At 39.0% G+C, this 26,489-nt stretch overlaps 1 protein-coding gene and 1 long non-coding RNA gene across 7 annotated transcripts in view; one reads left to right on the top strand and one right to left on the bottom strand.

Moving 5' to 3' along the window:
* Positions 1-10,692, bottom strand: part of CYTH3 (cytohesin 3) — a 48,986-nt gene extending 38,294 nt beyond the window's left edge. For both annotated transcript variants that reach the window (XM_069029734.1, XM_069029735.1), the window contains exon 1: positions 10,434-10,692. In XM_069029734.1, the coding sequence (XP_068885835.1) occupies positions 10,434-10,464 (31 nt within the window). In that variant the 5' untranslated portion in view covers positions 10,465-10,692. The remainder of the gene's footprint in view (positions 1-10,433) is intronic.
* A 66-nt stretch (positions 10,693-10,758) lies between these two features.
* Positions 10,759-26,480, top strand: LOC138118623 (uncharacterized). Of its 5 annotated transcripts, none has more exons than XR_011155232.1 (5): positions 10,759-11,200; positions 11,435-11,536; positions 13,515-13,620; positions 14,159-14,291; positions 15,851-16,666. It is a non-coding gene; the product is annotated as an uncharacterized lncRNA (long non-coding RNA). The 5 variants fall into 5 exon arrangements; XR_011155235.1 differs by lacking the exon at positions 15,851-16,666 and adding an exon at positions 22,247-26,480 and having other exon boundaries at positions 10,760-11,200; XR_011155234.1 differs by lacking the exon at positions 15,851-16,666 and adding an exon at positions 20,295-21,417 and having other exon boundaries at positions 10,760-11,200.
* The last annotated feature ends 9 nt before the right edge of the window (positions 26,481-26,489 follow it).

The raw sequence follows: 26,489 nt of genomic DNA on the forward strand, positions 1-26,489 counted from the left end.
ATAACTTAGATCTGACCATCACCGGACATCTGAACAACAATAAAAAAAACTTACAGCTGGATCCTGTATTAGTCCCAGCTGCACAGGATCTTTGGCTGCTTTCAGAAAACAGGACAGCCAATAGGAAAACAGTAGGAGAATTTCTTTTAGCAGCTTACCTTCGAATAAATTGTTTTTTCATATGCTACTACAACAAACTATTTTACTACTCAATGCAAAAAATGTTATTCTTCCTATTTTTCATCTCATTTCTAAAAAAAAAAGAAAAAAATATTAAAAAAATTAAAACTTCCTTCTTCAAAAACTTTTACTACAAAATGCCAGAAAATAATCATCTCCATATGCTCTTTCAAGTCTAACATACCACAATGGATAGATCTGCCAAGTCCACCCACCCACAGGCTCTATAAACTTGAGAGTATTATTTGTATTTAATTTGGATTACCAATTCCACCCAACCTTTCCCCTTCATAACACGTTATTTTTCTAGGCTTACCATTCAGGTAGAAGATACAAAAGGAAAAGAAATAAAGTTTTCAGCAGAATAAGAACAATAACATAATGCATACTCTCTTGACTTTGAATATCAGTGAATTCACAGCGGAAGGACTTAAACCAATCTTTTTTTTATGTTTGCTCTTATAAAATATCACCTAATCTTTTAAAACATTCATGTGATACTATGTCATTTATTGGTACAAGACCAAGACTAAACATTGCAGTCTTTCCAGCTTACATTGCACAAAATGAGAGTGAAGAAAGTTACATGTATTCTTATTAAAAAAAAAAATCTCACTGGGAGTGGGGAAGCTTCCGCTCAGATATTTAAAAAAAGAAAGTTACTATTTTTAATGCACAAAAATCCACTTCCTATCGCCAAAAAAAAAAAAAATCGAATCCATATGTTCCATTCATCTATCCTTGCTAAAACATGCACAGCACACTGAAATGTCAGCTGCCTAGAAAGGCTGACCACACATAATACATAAAATACAGGCTTAAGACCCAGCCTGAGATTCCCAGACTACAGAATTAATCAGCAACATCTACATGAAGAATAAACTCCTCACATATACCTGGAACCTTTTAATCTCTCCCTTCTGTGACTGCAAATGTTTCCACAGACACAAGAGCCAATTCCCTAAACTTTGACTAGCTTTGGCTACCAGTTTCAACTTCCACTTACAAAATAGTTAATCTACAAACTGCAAATCAGGGATAGTGGCACAGCTGATTAGAGATGGTGGGAACACAAGCACAGATACTTTCCCTCTCCCCAGATGAATGCTTAAAAATGCTGCAACTACATGACATGATAATTTTAATGACTAAAAGGGTATAGTAGGTCAAAACTGAATTGCAGAAGAGGAAGTTAGATAATAATAAAAGTTCTGTAAAGTAACACAGTTACTTTTGAGTCTATAAACTTATACTTCCATAAAACGGACTACTCATTTATGCATTTACATGACAGATACCACATGCAACATGAGTTTTCCCCAATTAGTATATACTGGGTTTACAAAATACAAGACTATATCAAGAATTATTTCAGCCTGATAGAGGCTCTTGAAGGCAAACTTCTGAAATATAAAGTGCTTGTTTTGGGTGGGTACCAAGCAGAACTCTTTCAGTTAAAAGAAAAAAAAAATTTTAAAATTGAACTAAAAATAAGAAAAATGTAAAGAGAGAACCACAAAGCAACAGAAAGATGCTCATTCACCTACCCCACGCAGTGAAGTCCATAGATCTATTCACAGATCTACTACAATGGATCATCAGCACGCAGGGCTTGCACACAGCAGCTCCTGCCTGGATTGGAGCCAGAGGAACACTGCACATGAACAAGAAAGGGGTCAGGTCCTTCTGATCTTCTCAAGAAAGACTGAGAATGCTCCTGGGCAGGACCCAGCCCCTGTCCTGTATACATGAGGAGTTTCATGGCTAGAGAATACATTTAACCTGCAAAATTCTTCCCCAGGAATGGAGTTTCTCCTGAACAGAGCCACCATCTCTTCTTACGGCCACTGTGGTTTAACCTCAACTTCCTGGGGAAAAAAAACTTTCCTCCACATTCCCTGGCTGGGCAGTTGCAAGACACTGGAACAAAAACATGCAGCAGCTTCACAGACTTTGCAAGTGGTCAAAGTTGTACTCAGAGTACATGGTCTGGTGGGAAAATTCCTCCGTGCACAGAATGACTGGGCAGGAAGCTCATTACGACAAACTTACTTGAGTAAGAAAGACAAAAAAACCAAAAAAACCCCTTACTTGGAATCCAGCTACTGAATATAAGAAACACTGCCTCAAGCAACCATAATTCTTTATTTTATAGTATCCAATGCAACTACAAATACCCCTTTTGAGAATTCCCCCTCTCTTGTAGTAAGGCAATGGGATCTGTTTATGTCAGAATTTGACTCTACAGACAACACGGATTGTGAGCTAAACAAGGACCTTATTAAGGAACATGATATCTTCAAGACATGAAAGCAAAAATGTAACAGCAAATAGACTCTTGAATACTTGAATTCAACAAGAAAACAACATGAATGGTATTTTGCAATATGAATCAGATACTAAAACAAAAAAAAATTGAAATCTGCATTCTAGAAGTCACACTAATGAGGCAGTTGTACAAACTGTAGAGGTGAATCATTAAGACATTACATCTCACAGTGCCTCTTAGAGAAAACAGTGTGAGGCAGTTCCCTTACTTGCATATGCAAATTTTTTCAGCCTTTTTTTGTGCAGGCATGTGTGTGAGAACAAGAGTGAGCACAGAGACATTGGACACATTTGTTTTCCTACCCATCAGCTCCTTCTGCCAAAGTATGCCTAGCAGAGCACTCAATTTCAATCTCATTTGACTGAGGAGAAGATGTTCCTACAAGCTGAGTGAAAACTAGCAGCTGGATAGAAGAGACACCAAAACTAATTCCCACAGTTACTGTTAGCCTCTTCCATACCTTCAGACCAGCAGACTCACGGCTCAACATTTCCACACAGCTTTTTTGTTTTGCTAAGACACTCAACGTATTCCAGCTAAAAGTCAATACTGGTTTCTCCATTTTTATATTAAGAACCGGCACCTGCAAGAACAATAGCAACTCCTCGAAATCCAACCAAGCCCTTGGACATGACAGCAAAAGACAGATCTGAATTCAGATTCAACTTTCACAAATGGACTGATCTCAGATTCTTTTTGAAGGATTTTCTTACGGAATTCAGAAGAATTGTTAGTAAAATCAATAAAATCTATTCTCCTTGGGACAATTTCCATTATGCTGCTAAATAAAAGAATAAGCTTCAATTCTTCCATATACCTGGCATAAGATAACTATTTCTTTTTATAATAAACATCTGAAAATGAGGCTAATCACTAAAACCAGACTAAGAAGGCCAACCTGTTGAAAAATTAAATCAAAACATCTTCAAATCCTAGATGAGATTAGGCTTTAGATTTCCCAAGGTTCCAGCATGCAACATTTCCTGTTAACTCATGAGATCCTACTGAATTTGCCAAACACTTTTTTCCTCATAAATACGAGATAACATTCCTGTCTGCCTTTCAACGTGTCAACTTTGACTGGAAAACCTACCCACTTATATTGTACCTATTCATGAGCAGATATCAGAAATTCAATGAAATTGTGGAAGCAGATATTTATCACTTTACTTTCCTTAAATAAAACTTCGTATTAGCAAATAATGTGCTTAAAGAACCTCAGAAAGTAATGAAATAAATGTGACACAGATGTTCACAAAAAAAAAAAAAAGGAGAGAGAGAACAGAATGTTTTTACTTCATAGCAACCAAATAGGTCAAGCCATTTCCTTCTTCAGGCAAATCTCAGAGGACCACAAAACACATGGTTTTTTAGTGGATTTTGTATGTCTATCCCACTAAGAGGAAACACTGCTGTCCAAAAAAATTTGCAGTACTAAGTTTTCCCATGAAATTGTTGAAATCGAAAAAAGGAAGTCATATGCAATTAAAAACAATTTGCTAATGTTAAAATTATACAAATGGCATAAATAAATACTCTTACTACCTCATTCATACACCTTTCCAGTACAACATATTGCTCTAAAAGAATGCACAGTGAAGTCAGAAATGCCAACAGTACATCTGTTCACACAACTTCTCTTTTGCTTCTGTAAAACAAAGTAAAACACCACGTGTTCTTCACTTCCCTGGGATCCCTGTCTCACAGTTCTATACATTGACAGGTTTTCCTAATAATCCAGCTGCCAAGCATTTATTTTTATCCTCTGTGAATGAAGCACATGGTCATTAGGTCCAAACTCCTCACTATAATTAGTGCAATCCTTTTGTACGTGCTTAAGTACTCATGAACTGCAGGGAGACAAAGCAAAGAAGAAATCATTAACCATCACATTACTTTAAAAAGAAGGAAAAAAATCCATATAGATTCATTCAATAATCACAAAATGCTAAACTGTGTGCTCCCTGGTCCCATGCAGAAGTCTACAGAAAATGTGATCCCATAACCAGATTAAATCTATTTGTGCATTCCAACAGGAAAATTAATATTGCATAGAAGAACATAACTTATTTCATAAGTAGGTCAATACTTTTGCATTGCCCTTTCACTGCCATTTTTATTACAACTTCCCTACAGACTATTTTTTAAGAAGCAATAAATTACAACATCTCACTACTTCCTTGTCAATAACCACTCGGGATGCCAGCATGCGTCCACAGACATGAAAAAGAGGAAGTGGGTGGAAACAACATTAAGAGCTCTGTTTTAGACTCATTAAGCTTAAGATGACAATTACACACTCTTAGGATGTCAAACAAGCCAACATTTTAGCTGGGACAGATGGTACTGGATCCAGAGCACACAGAGTATAAGCTGTGAGTCATCAGTTTAAATACGATAGTTCCACTCTTACTTGCAAATTCGATTATCCAGAAACAAGATGTAGAGAGGAAGAGAGCGCTAAAGCAAGCACAGGGTCCTGCACATCTTCACAAAAAAAGCTGGAAGTAGAAAGATCATCTTCCAAATGAAAAAGCAAGTAAGACAGGAGGGGGAGGAAAAAACAGTCAAAGAAGGGGAAAAAAAAAAAAGCAGCAAGATTTCAAAAAGAAAAATATAGTAAACAATACTAGAGGCAGCTGGCAATACAAAGAGGAAGAAGGGAATGTACTGAGTACAAGGGGTCAGGACAAGCGTGGAAAGGACCTAGGAAAAACCTCCAGGAGATACTCTTCAGAGAGTGACTGCAAACAGCTCATTCAATGACTCCCAACAAGGAAAAGAGACGAGTGGTAGTTCAAACGTTGGCCTTGGAGTCAAAGATGGGGCATATAAAGAATCAGACTAAACCATGTTTGCATTGGGAAGGCAAAGAATGGAGCAAAAGATTGCAGCAGGTAGGATGGAGCTACAGTTTAAGTGAAACATTTTAAAAGCTTTTTAAACCTTTGCTGTACTAGGAAAGGAGAGACTTACAGGACAAAAAGATGGCAAGCAGAATCATAGAATGGTTTGGGTTGAAAGGGACCTCAAAACTCATTTCATTCTACTCCCCCTGCCATGGGCAGAGACACCTTCCCCTATCCCAGGCTGCTCCAAGCCCTGTCCAACCTGGTCTTGAACACTGCCAGGGATGGGGCAATCACAGCTTCTCTAGGAAATCCGTGCCGTGTCTCACCAGGCTCATAACGAAGACTCTCTTCCTAAAATCTAATCTAAATCTACCCTCTTTCAGTTTACAGCCATTACACCTTGTCCTATCACTACACACCCTTGTAAAAGGAAGAAAATGGAGGAAAGTATTTTTTTTCATTTTTCCCTTGAAAAAGCGTTCAAAATCATAAAAAGAAAGAAGGGGAAGCAATAAATATGATGGGATTGAAAAATTTTATGTGAACTGCAGAATATATCTTGAAAATCACTATGCTGTCACCTTCTGCAGCCCTTCAACTGGTGAAAGCTCTTGGAACTCCAGTGGTATTAAAAGATTGCAATATCCATTTGGTAACAGTGGCCCACGGGGAGCCCACTTTCATGTGGCTATTACTGGGATTCCCAGCCGTTGTTGTGCAAAATACACTCTGTTCCTGCCTGTAAATCCCAGAGCTTTCTTTCCCAGCTGTGACAGTACAGACAGATGCTGTTACAGGCACGCTGCTCCCCTAAATCCACGGCGCGCTTACATTGCTGAGCATGCCACCAAATACCATTATATAACAACACACCAAGTTTGGCAACCAACCACCTCTGGAAACTCTATCAGCAAAAATTTCACATTTTCTTCCAAGTCACAGCTAAAAATATCAAACATTAGGCTAAGAAAAACTTAACAAGTTACTGCAATTAACAAGCACATTTTCTGATACCACCAAAAATAACTATTACGTACAACATAATGCCTTATTATGATATTTTTTACTGCAGTGATAAAACAGTCAACGGTTTTGGGGTAAAAATTAAGATCCTACTGAGCTGACAGATAATCTGAACAAATATGAGATTAGTTTAGCATGAAGAAATACCTATTTAGCAAAAAGAGACTAAGCATGAAGCTCTGCTAGCTGGTAAAAGAACACAAAAAGCTAAATTATATAAATAGACTATCTCTGTATCTGCTGTTTTTCACTCCCTAGAACCAAGCGGAGTGGTCAGTCCAAAACTCAGGTGCTTTTTTATATTCTTGGGATTTCCCCAAAGTGCTATTTAAAACTACAAGCCCTCCTCTGAAGGACTTTTGGGACATGTTTTATTTAAAACTACTGGTACAAGTTATCCACTTTGATGAGTAGGGAGCGAAACATATTTAACGTTCTTCTGTGTTAAAACACATTTGTTTATAATAAAAGAAACTCATAAAATAAGAAAACATGCAGAATTAGCCTTAAATGCAAAGCAAATGTCTATAACCATGAGGAGGCCACATGGCCTCTAGTATCTTTAAGGTCTGCCTTTGAAAGACATTACAACATGGAAAGAAGAGATGAGGCTGCTCATGTCTAAAATATAAATATATATATTTAATCAATTTAAAAACTTTTTTCTAAGAAAAATCTGGGTCATTTGTTACTTTTAACAGCTTTTACCTGTAAGTAGGTAACTGTTTTGCCCTGCAGAAGAACAGAAGTCACCCTGCTAAGTCTGGTTTGGCAGCAAATCCACTCTCCCGAGTTCTCTGTACAACGATCAGGTCTCTTGGTGTCTCTCCTAATGAAGGACTGTCTACATTCTGTCCTCATCACAGATCCAACGTGCTACCTGGCACCATCGCTGGCAAGTACAGCCAGCAACCAACAGAGCTTGGCAACCCAACTGCTCTGACCCAGAAGAGCTTCAACATTCAGAAATAAAGCACAGAGTTTGGGGAACAGTAGGGAAACCTCAATGGCATAATTAGTGCTATAATTTGGTCTATTTGTCAAGTAGAAGCAGGACTTTAACCTTCTGGCATGTCTGTTTAGAGCCCTTTGTTGAGACAGCATAAAACAAACACACAGAAACTGGTAAGTACCCAATCTTGCAGTCTTTTTCTAGAGGAATGGCACAAAATTGAATTTGGGGGATGGAAAACCTGCTGGATGACTAGAGTCAAATTCAGAAAACAAACAGAAGTTCTATCCTGTGCCTCCAGCACTGACTGTTTATACATTTTGACCTTTCACAGAGGATCACTCACTCACTGTGCAACCACACCAAGAGCACTATTGAACGCAAGGCTCCCGGTCACTGGCACCGCCACCAGCTAACTGTGAGCCTGTGAGAAAAGCCACTCAAATCACACAAGACGTGGTTTTAAACCAAGTGGGGAGAGGGAGGAGGAGAAATTTCCTGGACTGAGTGAACCACAGAGATATTTTAACCAGGACACAAAAGAAAGTTGAGCCAAACACCAACTGACTCGGATCATATAGCATCAATAATCCATGCACAGAGCCTCTGCCGAAATCAATGGGAGGCTTGTGTGGAAGTGGATTGTACAATATAAATGCACGGCCCTGTTTAGAGCTCCACATACAAAAGAGAAGGAGGTACTGAGAACAATTCCCTTAATTAGCATTTCTCTTCCATCGAGTGCTTCTAAAATAATAAATTCTAACTTTACACAGCTCTGTTTTCATTCACAGTTTTTATCAGAGGTGGTAAAACAACTGACCCCATTTGACAAATAAGAGAACTGAAGCATAGGATGCAAATCAAACTGAAGAGCAGTGCAGCAGGCAGAGCTGAACTGGGAATAGCAGCTTACCTTCTGAATCACACTTTAATGTCCTAGATATTTACATGCTTATCTAGTTCAAGTCTCTAATTAGGGTGACTCTGTGCAGCCTAATAATTTTGCACACTTCCTAAAGTACCTGTGCACAGTGATAAGCTTAGCTGTAAGAGTTTCCCACTCAATAATGTCAATTTTATGAGGATTTAGAATGTCCTGCAGAAGTTCAAAACACGGGACTGCCCTGGTCAGAATCCGAAGGGAGTCTCATTGCTCAGGTATGACAAGTCTCATTACTCAACAGCAATAAAGAGTTTTAAAACAGGCCGTCAAGTCCACGCGTTTCCTATCATTAAAGAAAAAAAGGGGGGGAAAAAAACCCCAAACAAAATAACAGCTTGCCAATTCATTAGCTAGAAATGACCTAACTAATCCTAGTGTTCCAAACTGACAGCAATGTCTAAGAAAAAACGAGACTGGGTCTCTATTCAAGAATAAAGTACAATACTTAGAGAAGTCAGTGCAAAATGTCATATACACCAACTGCAAAACAAAATTCCAGTCTTACTTGTCTGAGATTGCTTTACAATGAAGCTGAACATAAACTATACTGTAGTTTGACCCAAAAAAGCAATACATTTATTAAAGTGATGTTAGTTTCCCTTGCATGCTAGAGGTACAAATCTGGCTTCACCTATAGAATCACTGTTTAGCTAAATACAGACTGTCTCCTCCCCAGGCCCTGAGCATTTGTCCTCCCATGAAAATCCAACTTTGAAATGCTTAACACCTTATGAAAGATTAATTCAGCAGTATGTCCACTTTCTAGTTTACATTTTGCACGCGATTAAGTGCTACATTACACAGGGTTAGTGCAAGTAACAAACGTTTGTTTCCCTGAACTATAGATGCAAGTCCATAATACTGTAAAAATAACATATTTTGAGTTAAATGAGCTTTCTGCTCTTTACAATTATAGTGTTCAACTGCTTCGAATAATAACTTTTCAGGACTGAGTTGTTTTGTCTTCAGCTTTCCTTTTTCAGATTTTTTTTTTAAGAGTTAAGTCTACCACCGTCAAAACAAGCAGAAATGCCTGCTGAGAAATGGCCACATTTCCAACCCACTGCTTGAAGAATTATTTCTCTGATTCATCATAGCATTATTTTTTCAAGTTGTCAAAACAAACACCACACCCTCTTGATTTCCGAGTTCTGGGTAATTATATTTAGAATTAGCAAGTACCGCGTAACTATTAATCACACAGTGCTTAGCCCTTACTTTACCTATTTAAAGATCAGCCAATGCATTCAAAGGCCGCCTGTTTAGCATTTGGTTTAAGATATACCCCCATCGCTCCCTTCTGTACCACCACGGCACAGACGGTCACAGACACGCTGAATATAGGGCAGGCCATGCAGTCGATCCCTCTCCCCCAGGGCAGGATCAGCTCCTGCTCACCCACTATTATCGCTGATGATACACAAGAACTGGTTATTTCAGGCAGCAGCTTTACACACGCACTCGCAAAACACATTATAAATTAAAGGAGGGAAGCGTGTGGCACGTCTGCAGTGCCTTAAACTGGGGCAGCGCGCAAGCCCGTCTCCAAAAGATAAAAAATACAAATAAAAGCTTCCCCAACATGCGAGTCCGGATTTTCTAAAAGTAGTATCTGGCAAGGTTAACGCCGCTGCCTTTGGAAACAGTTCACCTCGTTTAAACTGGCTGAACCACCCCGTGATTATCACCGAGCCTCCATTAAGATGACACACACACAAACAGAGACCTCGCAGAGCTTAATTACTCTTTTCCCTGCTCGTACACCGCCAGACGCACACTTTTTTATCTTTTGCCCCCTCCCCTCCCGCAGCAGAGGAGCAGCTGCAGCAGCGAGCGCGGGGCTGTCACGGCAGCGGGGCCGGGACCCGCCTGCCCTGCCCTGCCCTGCCGCCCCCGGGAGCGCCGGGACCCGCCGCGCCCCCGCCAGACCCTGCCCGGGCACGGGGCACAGAGACCCCATTGTGGCCCGGCCCCCGCCCGGGCGCTGCTCGGTAGCGCCGATACAGCGGCTCGGCCCGGGGGCGCCGGCAGGACGGGGCAGCACCGGCGGCAGGGGCCGCGGCCGCAGCGGCTCTCAGGGGCTCCTGCCGTCCTGCCGCCCGCAATGCCGGCTGAGGGCCCGCGTCCCCCCGGCACGAGCCCCGCACTCACCGCCGCCACCTCCGCCACCCTCTTCGTCCATGTTGGGATCGCGGGCAGGGCGCTCCGCGGCGGCCGCGGCTCAGGGAGGCCCGGGACTCGTTCCACTCGCTCGGCGCCTCGCGGCCGCTCCTGCTCCTTCCCCTCCTTCTCTTCCTCCTCCTCTTTCTCCTTCTTCTCTTCTTCTTCTTCCTTCTCCGCTGCTACTACCAGTGCCGCCACTCTCTGCTGCTACGCTCTACCGCCCCGTCCCTCCCCGCCCAACCCTGCCACAGCCGCCACCGCCTCGGCCCAGCCGCCCGCCCCTCTCATGTGACCCGCGGAGGGGAGGCGGCTCCGCCCGGCCCCTCCGCCGCCACCCCCGCGCCACGGGGTCGCGGCCAGTGCCGCGCTGCCCGTCCCCCTCAGCGCCCCGGCCGAGCCCTGCGGCGCAGCGCAGCCTCTCTCCCGTCTGCCCTTTGCGGTGTTCCGTCCCCGGCACGTCCCGCACGGCGCGGCCCCGCAGCGCCGAGGCCCCTGAAGCGGCTTGCCCGGGGGCTGTCGGGGGTCGCCGGGGCGGTCGGGAGCGAGAGGAGCCTGGGTCGAGTCACTTGGGTTCATGTCGGTTGGGGTCGTGTTTTGGGGTCTGCAAGAGCGAGAAGATGTCTGCACAGCCCCTGGCTCTTTTGTGGGGTTCTAAAGACTCCTTTGGCCGTTTTAAAGGGAAGCGGGGAAGAGCGGGAGGAGACTGGAAGGTGAGGGCTGAGCTGGCCTGAAGCAGCGTGGTGAAGGGGGACGAGGTGGGTTGAAGTCTCTGAAAAAGAGCCCGAGACATCTGATGTTTCTGCATGTTTTCTACTGATTCTTGCTTGCTCCTTGTTCTTGGGCCTGGTGCTGGGTGCTCCCACTGTCACAGGGGTCATAGAGAGTCTGGTGTAGAAGTGGGACTGTGCCCCATGGGCGGTGCAGGGGTTTGTCTTGGTGAGTATTGTGTGTGTGGATAACAGAAAAGACTCTCCTGGTTACTGCCCTAGGAGCCAGAGCATCTGTGGGATTTCTTTAGTCTTCAGTAAAGATATTCAGTGAGTTTCCTACCATGGCAGTCAGCGTATCAGCAGCCTCCAAAGTCTGTAAAGGTAAGCAGAACTGTACTGGTGCACATCACTTTTCCTTCCTTCCTTCCTTCCTCCCTTCCTTCCTCCTTTCCTTCCTTCCTCCCTTCCTGCCGCCCTTTATTATTTTTAAAAAACTGTTCATGTCAAAATTTTATTCAGAAAGGAAGCTGTGGGAGGAAAGGGTCAGCCAACAGGAAAATACTGGGTTTTTCATTTTCCTTTTGTAGGCTGGCATGGGACAGAGCACCGTCTAGGAAGCTGTGTCAGGAGCACTCACCTCTTGACACTGCTGCTAATAGCTGGTTATTACAGCCCATTTTGCTGAGAGCTGAGGTTTGGCTCTGACAGCTGTTCTGATGATAAAGTGTTTTACCTCATCTAAAAATCATAAACCTTTAAAATACTCCTCTTTGTCTTTCATATTTTAAATTAAATATTGTTATAAGTTTAGTAAGTTAGTTATAAAAAGGACATGATTACATAAAACAGAAGCATCACCTTGCTAAGAGATTTATTTTGAAATGCATGTCTATAAAGTGCCATTACAGGATGGTTTAAAATAAGTCTTAATGCAGATGAACTGACAGCGGGCTCTGAATATTTTTGCACACTGAGCAAACTGTTCATTTACATTAGTGGGGAATCTGGTTCATGACAAAAATTCTAATTTTATAATTGATCACAGATTGTTTGCTTTCATTTCATTTATGTTGTTTTACACCTTTATATAAAGTATATGCTTTTATGTTCTTGTTTCTGTTTGTCAGCCTCCCTTCCTCCCTCCCTTCCTTCCTTCCTTCCTTCCTCCTTCCCTCCCTCCCTATACTTTTGCTATGAGGAAAATTCTAGTCCAAAATAAAAAAGCCTAATCACTAATTCTAATAGCAGGGGAGAATGAAGTGTGGAGAATAGTCCTCCTCCCACCCATTCAGTGCAAAGTTCCTGTTGACCTCATGGAAGCAATACTAGTTTTAAAACTCTTCCAATTCATAGCAAATATAAAAATTATTTTGTGATGCAAAGAAGATATGAAAAATGTCTGTTCTAGTTCCAAGTGACCAGCTGTAATATTTTATAGAAACTTTCTGGTGAAATCCAAATCCAAACTCATGAGATATGGAAAATGTTCTTTATTATACGTTTGTTATGAACCTGAACAGGGAAATTTTCAGTATTTTGCTGAATATATAGCTTACTGTGTTGGAACTCTGGAATATATGTCATTCAATACTCTCTCAAGGAAAATCTGTTCTTTCCAGTCCTGCCTTAGCAGGATGACTTATTAATGATACATAGTACAAAAGAGCATTGAAATTATAGTGTTCTCTTCAAGGCTGAGTGTCTTTGAAAGGATGGCAGATATTCCTTAAAACACTTTCATTCATGCTGTGTGTATCATAAATAGAGTTACTTTTGCATGGGCCTTATCCTACAAATGTTCTAAGCATAAAACTGTTAATTTTGTGTACAAGGTGCTTTAGTGGACAAAGCTGTTTAATCTGTAGGTGAGATGTGTCGTAGAAACTTTTAAGATCAAGCCTTTCACCCTGTTGCCTCATTTTCCTGTGTATAGAGTAAAGCTCATGTCTGGCTGTAAACCTAACTAGGTCAGGAGTAGATTTTTTGAAAATGTGTAAAATCAAGTAAAGAATTACAGTCACAGTTCTGCATCGTAGCTATGGCAGTTCTACCATAGCAGAACTCCTCCCTGGTTTTTGGCAATTCAGCAGCAACAACACCACTATCATTAAACACAGGGTAGTTCCTTACCAACAAAGATTCCAGGAAGCAATACAGGTTACAATCTCAGCGAATTCTAAGACAAACTCCAATAGATTATTTCCTACTCATGTGAATAATTCTGTCACATCTGCTTTGTTTTCTGGAATTTTGATCGTTCCTCTGCATTGAAATACATAGGAATTTTAATTTTTTTTCATATTATTGAGAGTTTCAATCAACAGTTTTCTTGTTTGATTTTTTTTTTCCTTTCTTGCAGTGTCTTCTGTAGTCTTAGCTCTGTTTTTACCACCAGTGTGTTTGGCAGTTTCATATCCACAAGTCTAACCTTCTGTGTTGGAAGAACTTCATAGTCTGTCATTCATGTAAGTAATAGTCTAATAGCGGGTCTGTTGAAATTATTTTTAGTGGAAAATTGGGCTTTCTCCAAAAACTGCTGTTGGCAGGGTTGATTCATCAATGGTAAATGTGGTTGCTTGCAGAATTTTCAGGTAATATACTTTGTCTTTTTTTTTTTTTTTTTTTTTTTTGTCCCTCTTTGGATAGTTCAGTAACTGTTCTGATTCAGTTTCCACTAAGAAGTAATTTATCATGTCATTTTTCATTTTAAGGGTTCAGAAGCACATCTGTTATGGCATTTGTCCCTTCATAGAGAGTCAGTGAAGACAACTGAAACTTACATCACATTTTTATGGTCTATAAAGCTCATTAAATATTAAGCCACTTCTGTGGGTTTCAGTTTGAACCAGATTCCAAGAGTAATGAATGAAAATAAAAACTATATGATTATAGATTTCATAAAGTTTTTATTTCTAATCAAAAGCATGAGCTATGAAGATGTTCATACATGGATAGCGTTGTATTCAAGTATAAGAAATAAAATTCTGGATTTTCTTATTGCAGAAAGAAATGAAGTAACTGTTGGGCCATCAGGCTGGATGTCAGTATCAGCCACAGGGAGATGGAGTAATGCTCCTTACTGTTGGAGGGAAGACTCTTTGAAATCTTGCTTAAGGAGGCAGTCACCTCCATGCAGGTATTCCCATTTCATGTGTTCAGGCAAGACATGACTAATTTGCAAGTCTGGCTTAGTGTGATTTCTGTTAGATTTGGTAAGAAGGATAGTTACCCTTAGGGAGAACAGTTAATCTTAAAGACATGAACATCTGTAGTCTTGATAATACATTCTTAGAGAATATAGATCTGTCTTAAAGAATGTAGGTCTATCCCAAAGAATACAGATACATCTTAAACAATACAGATGTTGTGCAGTGTTTTGTAGTCTAGAATTCTTTGGTTGATTTTACAACTTGCTCACATAGATGCTCTCACATTTTTAGAAAAATGGTGCAAGCCTTACATTTCCTAAAACAACATCTTGTTGATAGAATCAGTCATTGATACCCAGCCATTGTAATAAAGAATAATTTTGTTTCAAATCTAGACAATCAAACAGTTTTTATTTTTTAAGAAGCATTGCTTAATAGTTTCCATGCAGGAAAGTCTTAGTACATCAGCATGTCTTTTTTATTCCCTATTATTTTTATCAGTATTTGAATAATCTGGTACTCTTAAACCCCTCAGGCAAACTCTTTGACTTCCTCTGCTTGGCAGATGGGTTTTAGCCATGTATTGTTTCTTAAAATGTTTATGTTGTCACATGTATCATATTTTTCTCAGCTGGAAAAACATTTTTATAGAAAATCCTGTTTTCTGGTTGTCTTAAAGGTTTCAAAAGTGCTTGTACCTTTCATTTAGGCCAAAAAAATTTACATGCAGGTATTTTATATTGCTTTGGGGAACATCAAAGCTAAAGCTTAGCAAGTCAAACATCTTTTATGAATGGTGCTTTTTTGTATGGATAGGAAGCTAGTTCCATTCAAATAGTCAAAACCCCCAAGAATAAATTCTAAGGATTTTGCAGGGGTTTCTCTCAGATTACCTTTGAAATAATGTCCTGATTTTATTTGCAGTTTATTTAAAATTCCTGGTCTTGACACATTTGAGGGTTTGTGGATTTTTAAGATTTCTAAATGAGCTTTATCTACTCCTAGCATCAAATTTTACTGGTTTTGGAAGGCAGTGCTTGTTTCCATTGTGTAACACCGATAAGGCCACTTGTGAGTCATTGAGGAAAAAACACCAGAATTCCCCAGTGAGGAAAACAAAATGCATTAGAAATTGCAAAGGTCCAGCAGCTCTGTAATGCTTCTGATCTGAAACATACTTTGCATTAGAACATGTTCTACCTGTAATAATTATGCACAGTACTAGACACAAGCAGGATGCTTTCTAGCATGAAAGCAGAAAAAACAGAAAAAAGAGGACTTGGATTCAAAGGAGATGGGCTGAACCAGATCATGGGTGGAATTTTGCATGAAGCTTGAGAGGGTTTTTCTATCTCAGGAAAGAACTTGATATAAATTAGCTCTCAAAGGAGAATGTGCTGATTAAGGCCAGACTGTTCCCACCCTGAGAAGTAGCCAGTCTGAATTCCCCTCTGCTGGCTAACGCCAGCTTGGCGTGGTTAGATGTATCCTCACATACCAGTCTCACCAAGGCCTGGGAATGTAAAATTCCTAATTCATCCTACAGTGGGAGCTGCAGCTGGGCTGCAAATCGTGCATGAGTCCTGCTCTGGCTGCATGCACATGGCAGCAGCTGATGGATGGGAGCCCCCACAGTTCCTCCTCTCTGCCTGAAGAAGCCTTCTCAGCCAAGTCCCAGTGTACCAGGGCTGGCATTCCCTGGCACACGTGGCAGCCAAGTGATGAGCTGTGCTTGCTGATGACACACGGTGTTAGAAGGGTCACACCAGGTGCTCTTGTTGATTCACCAGTGGGTGAAATGCAATGGCATATCTCCACATGAGCTGGCTCAAATCTTGCTGCTGGCTAGTCAGCACTGCACAAATCTGGGTTTAATAAATATGGAGCCATAAATTCAGACAGGAGCAGGAACTGGCAACTAATGATTTTGACTTTTAGTGGCCTCTGAGCTGTTTGTGCAGCTGTTTGGGAAGCCACGCTGTAAATCAGATCACTCAATCCAGATTTTTATAAAGTTATGTCTAATCTAATCACTTTGAACTAGAATTGCTCCATTGATTAAATTCATGCTCTGGTCCCACAAACAGTTGCATTGGCACAATTGCAGCACTGGTAGACAGTGACACACAGATGGTATGGAAAGAAGGAAGGGAGGCTGCTGGATTGTAAGTTTGTCTGTGGGGACAATATCCCTGCATAATTCCCACCTTACTCTGAACCACAGGCTCTCCATCAATTTCACTTCCTGATCCCTCATGTTCAGCCTGTCTCAAACTGAGCCTATACTCAGGCTTACATGCTTGTTATGTCTCATCTATGTAATACTAGATCATACAATGGTAATAAATTGATCAAGATTAAATATGAACATGTAATTGCATTTCTTTCAAGGTTAGCCAGCTGTGAGTTAGTGTTTAGACCAAGCTTTAGCCTGGCTTTTTACTGGCAGCAGGAGGACAGATGATACCAACTCTAATGTAAAACCATCAGGAGGAAAACCACTCACCAGTCCTTGTTTTTGAGGGTTTTGGGTTTTAAATAACTTTGTACTGCTGGGTTGAATTTGTACAAAGAATTTCATGCCACATTACCATCCAAAGATTAAATTTATTGCATCATGAAATTGTGGTTATATACTGGTGAGAGGAGGCTTTCAGCTTCTCCCATAGGTTATTTTGGAATATACCTGCTGAGTCCAGGGGAAAGGGGACAGTTCTTTGTTAAAAGGTGATGTGTAGTAGTTTAAATTCTTATGGTATCTAACCAAAGTTTATTTCAGCTGTTGCAGTTAGAAATAAACACATGGGTCTTAGGCCGAAAAACATTCCTTAGACACTTACCCTCTCATGGTTATATGTACTGTTTTATACCTTTCATATCCTCACAGATGTAAGAATAATCCCATACACATCTATACCAAATAAAAAGGTTTTGGCATTTTCTTACCATAATTGAAGTGTACTTTCAATTTAAAAAGCAGATCTTCACCTTAATTGTCTTTCCCCTGCTGTATTTCTCTTTATAGTCTTAAAGAAAGAAAAACTGTCTCTAGGTACAAGAAGATGTTAAGCAAGGGAGAGTCGAAGTTAAAACTTGGCAAGAGCTAAAACAAAGAATTTTTCCAAGGAAATGGAGGAGACAGGTCAAATTAATTCCTTATGTAACGCCATTTACCTCAGTACAGTTACAGGAAGGATGAATTTGGTACCTTCTACTTCTGTGGTCAGAAAAGGATTTCTGTGATCTCAATCAGCACAGTATAAAATAATAATTCTTCAGAAACAGAATTTGTCTGGTAGAACTGCCCTTGTTATTTTTAGTCTATTAATATGATTGTAAAAGAACAATAGGTCTACAGAAAACAAAAAACCATCTTCATAAAAAGATTAGTACATGATGATTTGTAGCTTACATCTTCGGTAATTTTTTTTGTGGGAAAGAGGAATTCATGACAGACTGCTAAAATGGGCAGGGACAGCTTCTCTTTCTTGTAAGTTCCAGAAGCTTTTTTCCGGTTCACTGCATTGCAACTTCAACTTTTCCCCCTCTGATCTCATTCTTCTCCTCTGACCACCCCTAATTCAAATTCTCCTTTCCCTCAAGATTCTTCGGGTTCCACTGTGTGTGCAGGGCTCTCTATGGCTTCTCTTTACTGATAAATTTTTTAGATTTTTCTCCTCAGGCAGAAATATTCAGCCCCTTGGGACAGATAAAGAAGAGGTGTTCAGCCTCCACCATAATTTCTTTTTATATTTTAAACTTCAATATGTTTAAATTTGAGATGCTTTAAAATAATGCATATTCACTGTGAGAACCCAGCCTTCATGTGCCAATCTGTAGTACTCAAGTGTAGCCATACCCAGAGATTATTTCCATTTCAAAACCTTGTTATGAAACAACACCCCTGCCTCTCCACCCCACTGCCAAATTCAGGAAATACTTTTAATATCAATGTTAAGGTCTTTTAATACTGTGACATAAAAGCATTCATATAGTCTATTAGTGCAATGAAATTTAAGTCAACAGTCTGTCTTTTTTATCCTTACCAACTTGCAACTATCAGTTTTAATACAGAGGAAAGTGTCTGTGTATACAAGCATATAAAAGATGTGAAAATACAAAGGCATTTATTGAAAACAGACAAAACCAGGAAGATGATAAAATAGCAGAAGGAAGTGGCCTCACATATAAAAACTTTTGCTTTGTATAGCAGAATTTATCACTAAAAGCTCAGGCTGGCAAATTGCCATGCTTTGGACTAAACAAGGAATGTAACATTAAAAAAATTTGACTTCATGTACAAAACACAATAGACACATTTGAAACAGTAATGTCCTACAAAGTAATTTAATTAAAATTTTTTTGTTTCTTTTTAATGTGTATTTTTTTAAAGTTTCATTATATTTTCAAATAGCAGAAATCTCATTTTCACAGATGCAAGCTCTCCTCTTAAGGATGTGCATCGATCAGGTGTGCCATTCAGCAGGATATATGAAATTCCCAAATATCCAAAATTAAACAATGATGGTAGAGCTGTATTTTGAAAGGAAATAATTTTATTTCAAAATAGTGGAACTATTAAAGCATGTTTTATAAAAAGTTATTCACTCTACTGCAGTTTTAATGCACAGCTGCTCAAGTAAATGTGGACTGCTCAATGTTTTCACACTGGATAAAGAATATGGTTTTTAAATAGACTATGTTCTCCATTTCTTTTCATGTTGGTGGGGAAAAAAATTGAAAGCATTAGGGAATAACAGTACAGTTATGCCTGAAAGACTTTCACATAGAAGTCTTTGAAATCTGCTGTTGATTGAGAACACTTCAAAAGCATGAGAATCTGGGATACTTAGTTCTGTTATTTTACCAGCTGAGAACAAATGAATTATTTCCTGCAAGGATGTTCTCTCTCCCTGGCCTCCTAAAGCCTGTGTTCTGGTATTCCTGCTGGAAGTGGTATCCAGGAGAACATGGATAAACTCTCATGAGGAACCAAATCATGCCCTTGCTCTTTACTCTGCAAGGCTTTTCCAGAGCTCTGTGGGTATGAAAGACTCCAAACCTGAAAAACAAGAGGGCAGATAACTACAATTAAAACAAACAGATAATTTTTTTCAACATCTTAATCACATTTGCAAGATAAATACACTGCTAAGTACTAGTTATGTTCTTAAATATTATCTCATTCACAGTTAAAACCTTTTCATCTTGTTGACCAGAGTAATTATCTCCTCCATACATTCCATGATTTAATGTATGGAGTATTTTTATATGTTTCTTATATTTGAATCTCCAGTGTCCTGCTTGATTCTGTGGAATTTCCATATTTACTCTCTACAAAGTACAGTTGCCTGGCAGGTTTTTTTCTAGCTGCTGCTTTTCCCTGAAAAGGTCTGGACTTCCTGCATAATTTGTACAAAGCTTTCCTTTCTATAAATGTCATTTTAATTTTGTTTTAGTGAAGCTGAGATATTCTGATACGAGTTAAAAAGAGATAAATTCTTCATATTCTTCAGCTAAAATAATGAAATGATGCCTTAAAACTATTAGAAAGGAGATAATATTGGTTTTATGTAAGTAATGACAGATAAATGCAGATAAATCAGTATTCTCAGAAATCTAAACTGCTAATCAAGAAAAGATGTTACTCCAGAATGCTGACCATAGGCAACAGCAATGAGTAAAGCAGTATCTTTATCACGATGGGCTTTTGGAAGGTCTGTATTAATTCCAGAATTATACAACAGCAGAGAAAGGTGTGCTTTTACCATGCAGCACCTATGGCTACACATTTGGGGTGTGTTTCCATTCTTTCTACTGCACTTTTAATCATTTATGGGAAGCAATTAAGCAGAAATTTATCCTTGATCTAAACAAGCAGATACTAATGCATGTGTATGTTATATATGTGTTTATATATAGTTATTACATGCAGTCAGGAAAACTACAATTTCATATTTTATGTTAACAAAATGGTCTTTTATCTCTAGATCACATTATTACACGTGTGCTGGGAGCATGATGAGCAAAATACTCCCTGAATGCTGCTGCAAAGCTGGTTGGACATCCTACCTTGGTTTCAGTCCAGTTTTGAACAGAGGCCTGTCCACTCACATTCAACAGTCACTTGAATAATGGGCACTCTTTAATTTCCTTACAGAGCCCCTTAGTAAGAGTTCAGACACAAACTCCACCTTTGAGTTTGGAGTCTGCCTCGTTAAAACAATGTCTCCTCCCCTTCTGCTAGCAGTCAACAATTGTTTAACACTTCTGTAGTACTTCTTTATCGTGGTAACAATAGCAACTTTTTGAGATGTCATGTGACATTCTCCCTGAATTACTGAATTTACTCTTGATGGGGCTGTCTTCTGTTCTAAGTGGAAATGGCAAGGAGACACTGCTGTGCCAATAAATGTGTCAGTCATAACACAATTTAGAATAACTGGCCAAAGTAACTGTAGATTCTTCCTTACAGTGACAAGAAATTATATAATTTAACGTTTGTCAGATTAATTTGAAAAAAGAAGTATTGTTATTTAAACTGTGACAAGAAAAGGTGCTCTGAAAATACATCCATTTCTTCTAACAGCCTAATTTCTTGTGAGGACTTTATAATTAATTTTGGTATGACTTCATTAACTCTCCATTTCAAGAAGATACTCCAGCATATTTTCTTGATCAGTAGCAGTAGATAAAAATACTAAAATTATGTTTAACTGCAACACCAACATCAAGCAAAGTGATACAAGACACAGCATATCACAAATGAACAATGTGTATCTGAGAAAGAAAAAAATCAGAATTTAGTTCTCCAGGAAATAAAAAAGGTACACTTCCTTTGCATAAAAAGCTTTAATAACCTTGTTAACAATTACTTTGAGCAGTTCATGTGAGAATGTCTAAGATTAAAAAGAAATAGTAAGTTTAAAGCTTTGTAAAAAGTATTATCAAAAGCTTTTATCAATTTAATCATTCAAATAAAGTAGCAAATTTTACCCTTTTATAAACTGGAATTCTGAGGAAATTTCTCTTAGAAGACCATCCATATGCTATAACTTTAGACATGGTGTATTTTTTTTTCTAGTTCTCAGTTGGTAAATGCTGACTCTTTTTTCCAAGATAATACACTTAAAGATGGCTGTTCTATGAAGAGTACAGTATTTGGAATGGATGCAATGAATTTCAAGGCCCTTCAGGAACATGATATTGTCTCAGTTTGAATGGCTGGGAAGATTCACATTGACTCTGCTGTGGGTAGGGCTGCACTTTTAACCCAGACTAAATTTAATGATATTCCCATAAATCACCAAGTCCAGGCATTGTAGCTCAGCTCACACAGGCAGATCCTCAGCTCCAGAGCTCTGATTAAGTCAACAGGGCTAGACATCAGTACTGATCTTGTGTGATTGGATTACAGGATTGGAGCTGTGATTTGTCCTACTGAAACCACTCTAAGGTACTTAAACAGATAAATCCTACTATCAGATTTCTTTTCTTATTGATTACACTTTCTGAAATAAAAAAAAAACAACCAAAACCAAAAAAACCCAACTTTGCTTTCTCCACGTAGCATTCTGATAAGGTGCATGTAGGGCTGGAAGGACAACAGAAATACCTCTGGGGGAATAATAGTAGAAGTGTGATTTTCCTCTTCCACAAAAGGTTGTAAAATATTTGTGCTTTTTTTTATTTCCTCTGAGCCCATTTCCAGTCCTTAATTAACCCCACCCTCCCTGTGTGATATGACCTGTCTGACAGTTCCTGTTATAAAGGAAAATCATATCTAGGTTTCCCCCTGTCTCAAGTTTTATTTCATACCTTCTCATCCCATGTTTCTGGCAAAATGATCTATCACTTTAAACCAAGAATATGTTCAAACACTTTTTTTTAATTGGTTGGTCTTTCTGTTTTTGTCTCCATGAGTTTATTCCTTGCCTTTCAGGTTTGTATGTTAGGCTGAGAGGAATCATCCTGTGTATCACATTATCTGATCATGGCTGGAATATCTGCTAGGAGGCAGAAGAGGCAGATCACCTGCTGAATTTAACAAGCACATGTGAATAACAAACACTGACCAGAGGTATTTTCATTTATAAAAGCATCCTTTTATACTAACTATAGTAACAATAGCCATATACAAAATGGAATCAAACCTTTGGGCAGTGCTGTTTCAATAGGGGCCTTCAGAAAAACCACTTCCTATGTGATGAAAGAGAAGCTGCTCAAAAATCCGTTCAGGAACACCTCTAATTCCTTATGGATACTTTATGAAGATATATTAGAATTAACTGTAAATTGAGCAAGTAGCAAAAATGCTTGATGAACTGACTGTAACAAAATATCCAGTGATGAAAAACTCTGCAGACTTCTGCTTGCTAGCATTGGCAAGTAAGTAGTTTAGCTAAAGAGAAGGAAAGCAGAAGATACAGCTGTCAACTGCAAACGAATGATTATAAACCAGAAAGGAAATGTGAGGAAGAGCTCTGAAAATTATGATTGACAGTGACAACACAGACCAGACAGCTTTTATTTTAAGCAACAGATTGTTGAGAACATAACACCGTATATCAAAGTGAAGGACTTGAAACCTGCTGTAGTCTGTACAGATGTTCTCACTCAGAAAGCAGCTAGAGGGAACAGAAGATAAAAGAAGGCTGTCCAACTTCAAAAAAGGTTTGAATTTTCATTCTGTTTTGACAAGTTTTTGTGCTAGTCTGTGATTTTCAGCGTGATAGAAAATTCAGCATCTACAAACCTGACCTAAAGTGAGAAACACCTGAAGGGGTACAAGCGAACCCTTAAGAAGGTGCTATGCAACATCATAAAATATTTCTTGTTGTTTTAATCTTAAATGCTTTTCTGTTGAAGGAGGCAGAAATTGGAAATGCTGTAACTATTCTAGCTCTGGAGCAGGTCATACGTGCTTGCAGTCAGCATGCAGTACTTGGAATGCAAGGCTGAGATCTGAGAAGCAATTTAGGAATCCCTGCTGTAGAAAAGATTTTTTATGATACAAAGCAAGTCAGGATTACTGAGCTCAGAAGGGTTATTTGTGAATAACTTCCAGCTAAAGTGATTAAGGGCTTCAGCCACTAGCCCCAGAAAAAAACCAACAAAGCATCAAAAACATCCTGCTTGTCATTGCTGCTGACTTTTTGTTCAATGAGCAAGAGGTCTGTGTTGGTTTTGGTCCTTTGCCCTTGGGGACACTTTTAACAAAACATAATACTTGAAAGAATTCCAAAATGTGGTTGTTTTGTTTTTTTCTTTTCTTTTCTTTGAACTACAAGGTTAAAGATAAATAAAGGAATATTTTGATTTGTCTAAAAAATACTTGTGATAACAAATAGACAAAGCACTTCCTAACGTTCAAGACTTACAGGTACTTTTCACAAACACACCACAGTTCTTGATAACAAAAACCCCATCCAATACTTTCTTTTTTAATGGAAGGTAAAGCACTTCACTTTTAAAAAATCATCTCTTTAAGAAATATGAGTATCTTCAGCAGAATCTTTGGTACTTGTGTTTGAGGTTTTGGGGTTTTTAAATTTTAAGCTGCTATAATATCTGCCAGAAAAAGCAAGAGCTAAGAAACATACTGAAGAGAGAAATGTTGTGATGAGTGGAAATTGCTAAAAGGTTCCTCTGGCAATCTCAGATTTGCAGAGAGGAAATATGGGCTTCTGTACAGATGAGTTGCTCTTACAGAATTTTACAGTATGAGATGAACAAAGTCATAGGCCACCAGCTTGAATCCAACTTCAAAGCATTTCAGATCCTAATAGGAAGAGATTTGGATATGCACACAGTAGCATGTCTGTTTCTCAGTATTCGGAGTTCCTTAGCATTCCCCATTGCAGGTATCATGCCCAATTATATAAATGTATATAAAACTACTGGTAAACCATCTGAAAGTGATGATAACATGAGTAATTAAGGCTGTATCATATCACTGTCACAGTGGGTGGCTGGAACATCCTGGAGACCCAAAAGTTACAATTTACTACTTCAGGATCTGCCACACAAATTCCAAAAGCCATGAGGAACCTACAGTGATGTGCAGGGAGCACTGATAACACTTTCTTAACCATGGAGATCTAACCACATGCCAAAACCTTACAGAACTTTATTAGATTATTATATTCAGTTTTGTCCCCCCTCCTTTTTTCCTGTTTAAATGCTTGTTTTGAGGGGCAATATGATCTCAGCACTCATCATTAAGAAAAATAGTACATATTAATTCTGTACTTAAAGTATCAGCCTTTTCTTCAGGGTTGCCAATACCAGTTCTTTTCAGAATACAGCCCATAACAATAACATACTTCTTCAAAACGTATCACTTGTGGCAGCAAGGGACCCCCAGATCAAACAAAAACTAAGTTTTTTGAGTTTAGAATCAAAATGTCACCTGATAGCAGCTTTCAGAAGAGACATCTCTGAAGGGTGAGTGGCTCCTGTTTTAATATGGTTTTTTTTAATGTTCAACATTAAGCAGAGGGTACATGTTTATTCTGCTCCTTTAATGGGAATATTTCATTCAGCAAAAACAAGAGCTCTGGCATATCTGTTAATATCTTGGTGATTTTAACTGTGCAGAGAAGCACCCAGCAATGTTCAACCTCGATGATGCAGGAGAGGTGCTATGGCCATTACATGTATTTACCATGGTTTGCTTTCCCCTTTAAAATGAAACTGTGCTGCAAGACTGGAGCTAGTTAGTTAGGAAATACCTTGGAATTACGTTGAAAGTAACTGGCTTTTTAAGGTTTCTCACCAAAAAAAAAAGTGTGTAAAAAGAATGCTTATGAATGAATAATGTGGCTAACATCATGAAGCTAGCCTTGAGTTCAAATACCAAATTCTCAGGGTCAGGTATAAGCACTGAGCCCTTTTATTCTCACAGAGGTTTTAAATTTGCTTTGTTTCTGTAAACACAGATCTCTCAAAGTGTACCTCTGAAAAAGCCACTCACTGTCTGACTTTATATTGTCAGACACACAATCTCTTTAAGTACATCCATACAATTTATACAATGAAAAATTGCAGTGAGAAGCACCAAAACGACCTCTTGTCTTTTAAAAAAGATTTTTATTTCTGTTTTTAAATAGCTTGACAAAACCCATCCATTGGTACTCTGAGTTCAGTTGTAAACAGTTACAATACATTACCGCTGTGTATTGATTTTGTACATTAACCTATTTGCAGTGACAGTCCGTAAGACAAGTCAAACTGAAATGCACTGTACTAAGTACTAACAATGCTGTAACTCAACATACTCCAAAGACTGATGTGTAACTCCCTCCTGTGGTGTGAGCGAGCAGCATCGCAGTCAACAGCTTCTGGCAGCTTGGGGAGCACTCCCGATACTCAAAAGTCTGTATTCAGGTTTCAAGTCTACTGTGGAAACTTCTCTCCCAAGTTAAAAGTGTCACAATACGTTTTAAAAAATACATACAAAGTTGTAAACATCTTTCTCTGGAACAAAAAAAAAAAAAAAATGGTTTGTGCCAGCCTTCTCCACCTCCCACATTGCAATAAAAAAATAAGAATTAAAAAAAAATAGGGCCAAAGACCAAGGCCATAGACTAAAATTGTTCTGCAGGGATGACATCACAGTTTACAGGAAGTATTGAGTATCAGCATTGAAAATTAGTCACTATCAGGCAGCAGAACCCATTTTCAAGAAATGGTTTCACTCAAGTGATGAATCAGGCACTGAATATTAGACTTCCCTACTTTTAAGAACAAAAGCTTGAATTACATGTAGGTGTAATGTTTGATAATAGCTAAAATTGACTACAAACAGAAAATTAAACACTGCTACTTTTGCAATTTTGGTTTTGACCACTTTTTGCTATCAGGTTTATACGGATCTTCCATGAAGAAGGAAGGAATTTGCAAAACAGACTACAAATACATAGAGATCACAGAAATAAAATTGACCTTTTCAAGGCAGATTTACTGTGTGGAAACCTCTCTGGTCATTTTCTAAAATGTTTTAACTTTTAAATTTATTTCATCATTAACAATGAAATAACCATCTTAGGCTGAATCTTGTATCACTAATTCCAAAAAGACTAAGGTAATTGAGATTTTTGGAGGCAGTAGAGGATTAATTTCAAAGTACAACAGGATTTGCTTTTACCAGTGCAGGCTGGTAAAGGATAGCATTATTCTAGCAC

Source organism: Aphelocoma coerulescens, chromosome 14, assembly GCF_041296385.1.
Source record: "Aphelocoma coerulescens isolate FSJ_1873_10779 chromosome 14, UR_Acoe_1.0, whole genome shotgun sequence".
Taxonomy (NCBI): Eukaryota; Metazoa; Chordata; class Aves; order Passeriformes; family Corvidae; genus Aphelocoma; species Aphelocoma coerulescens.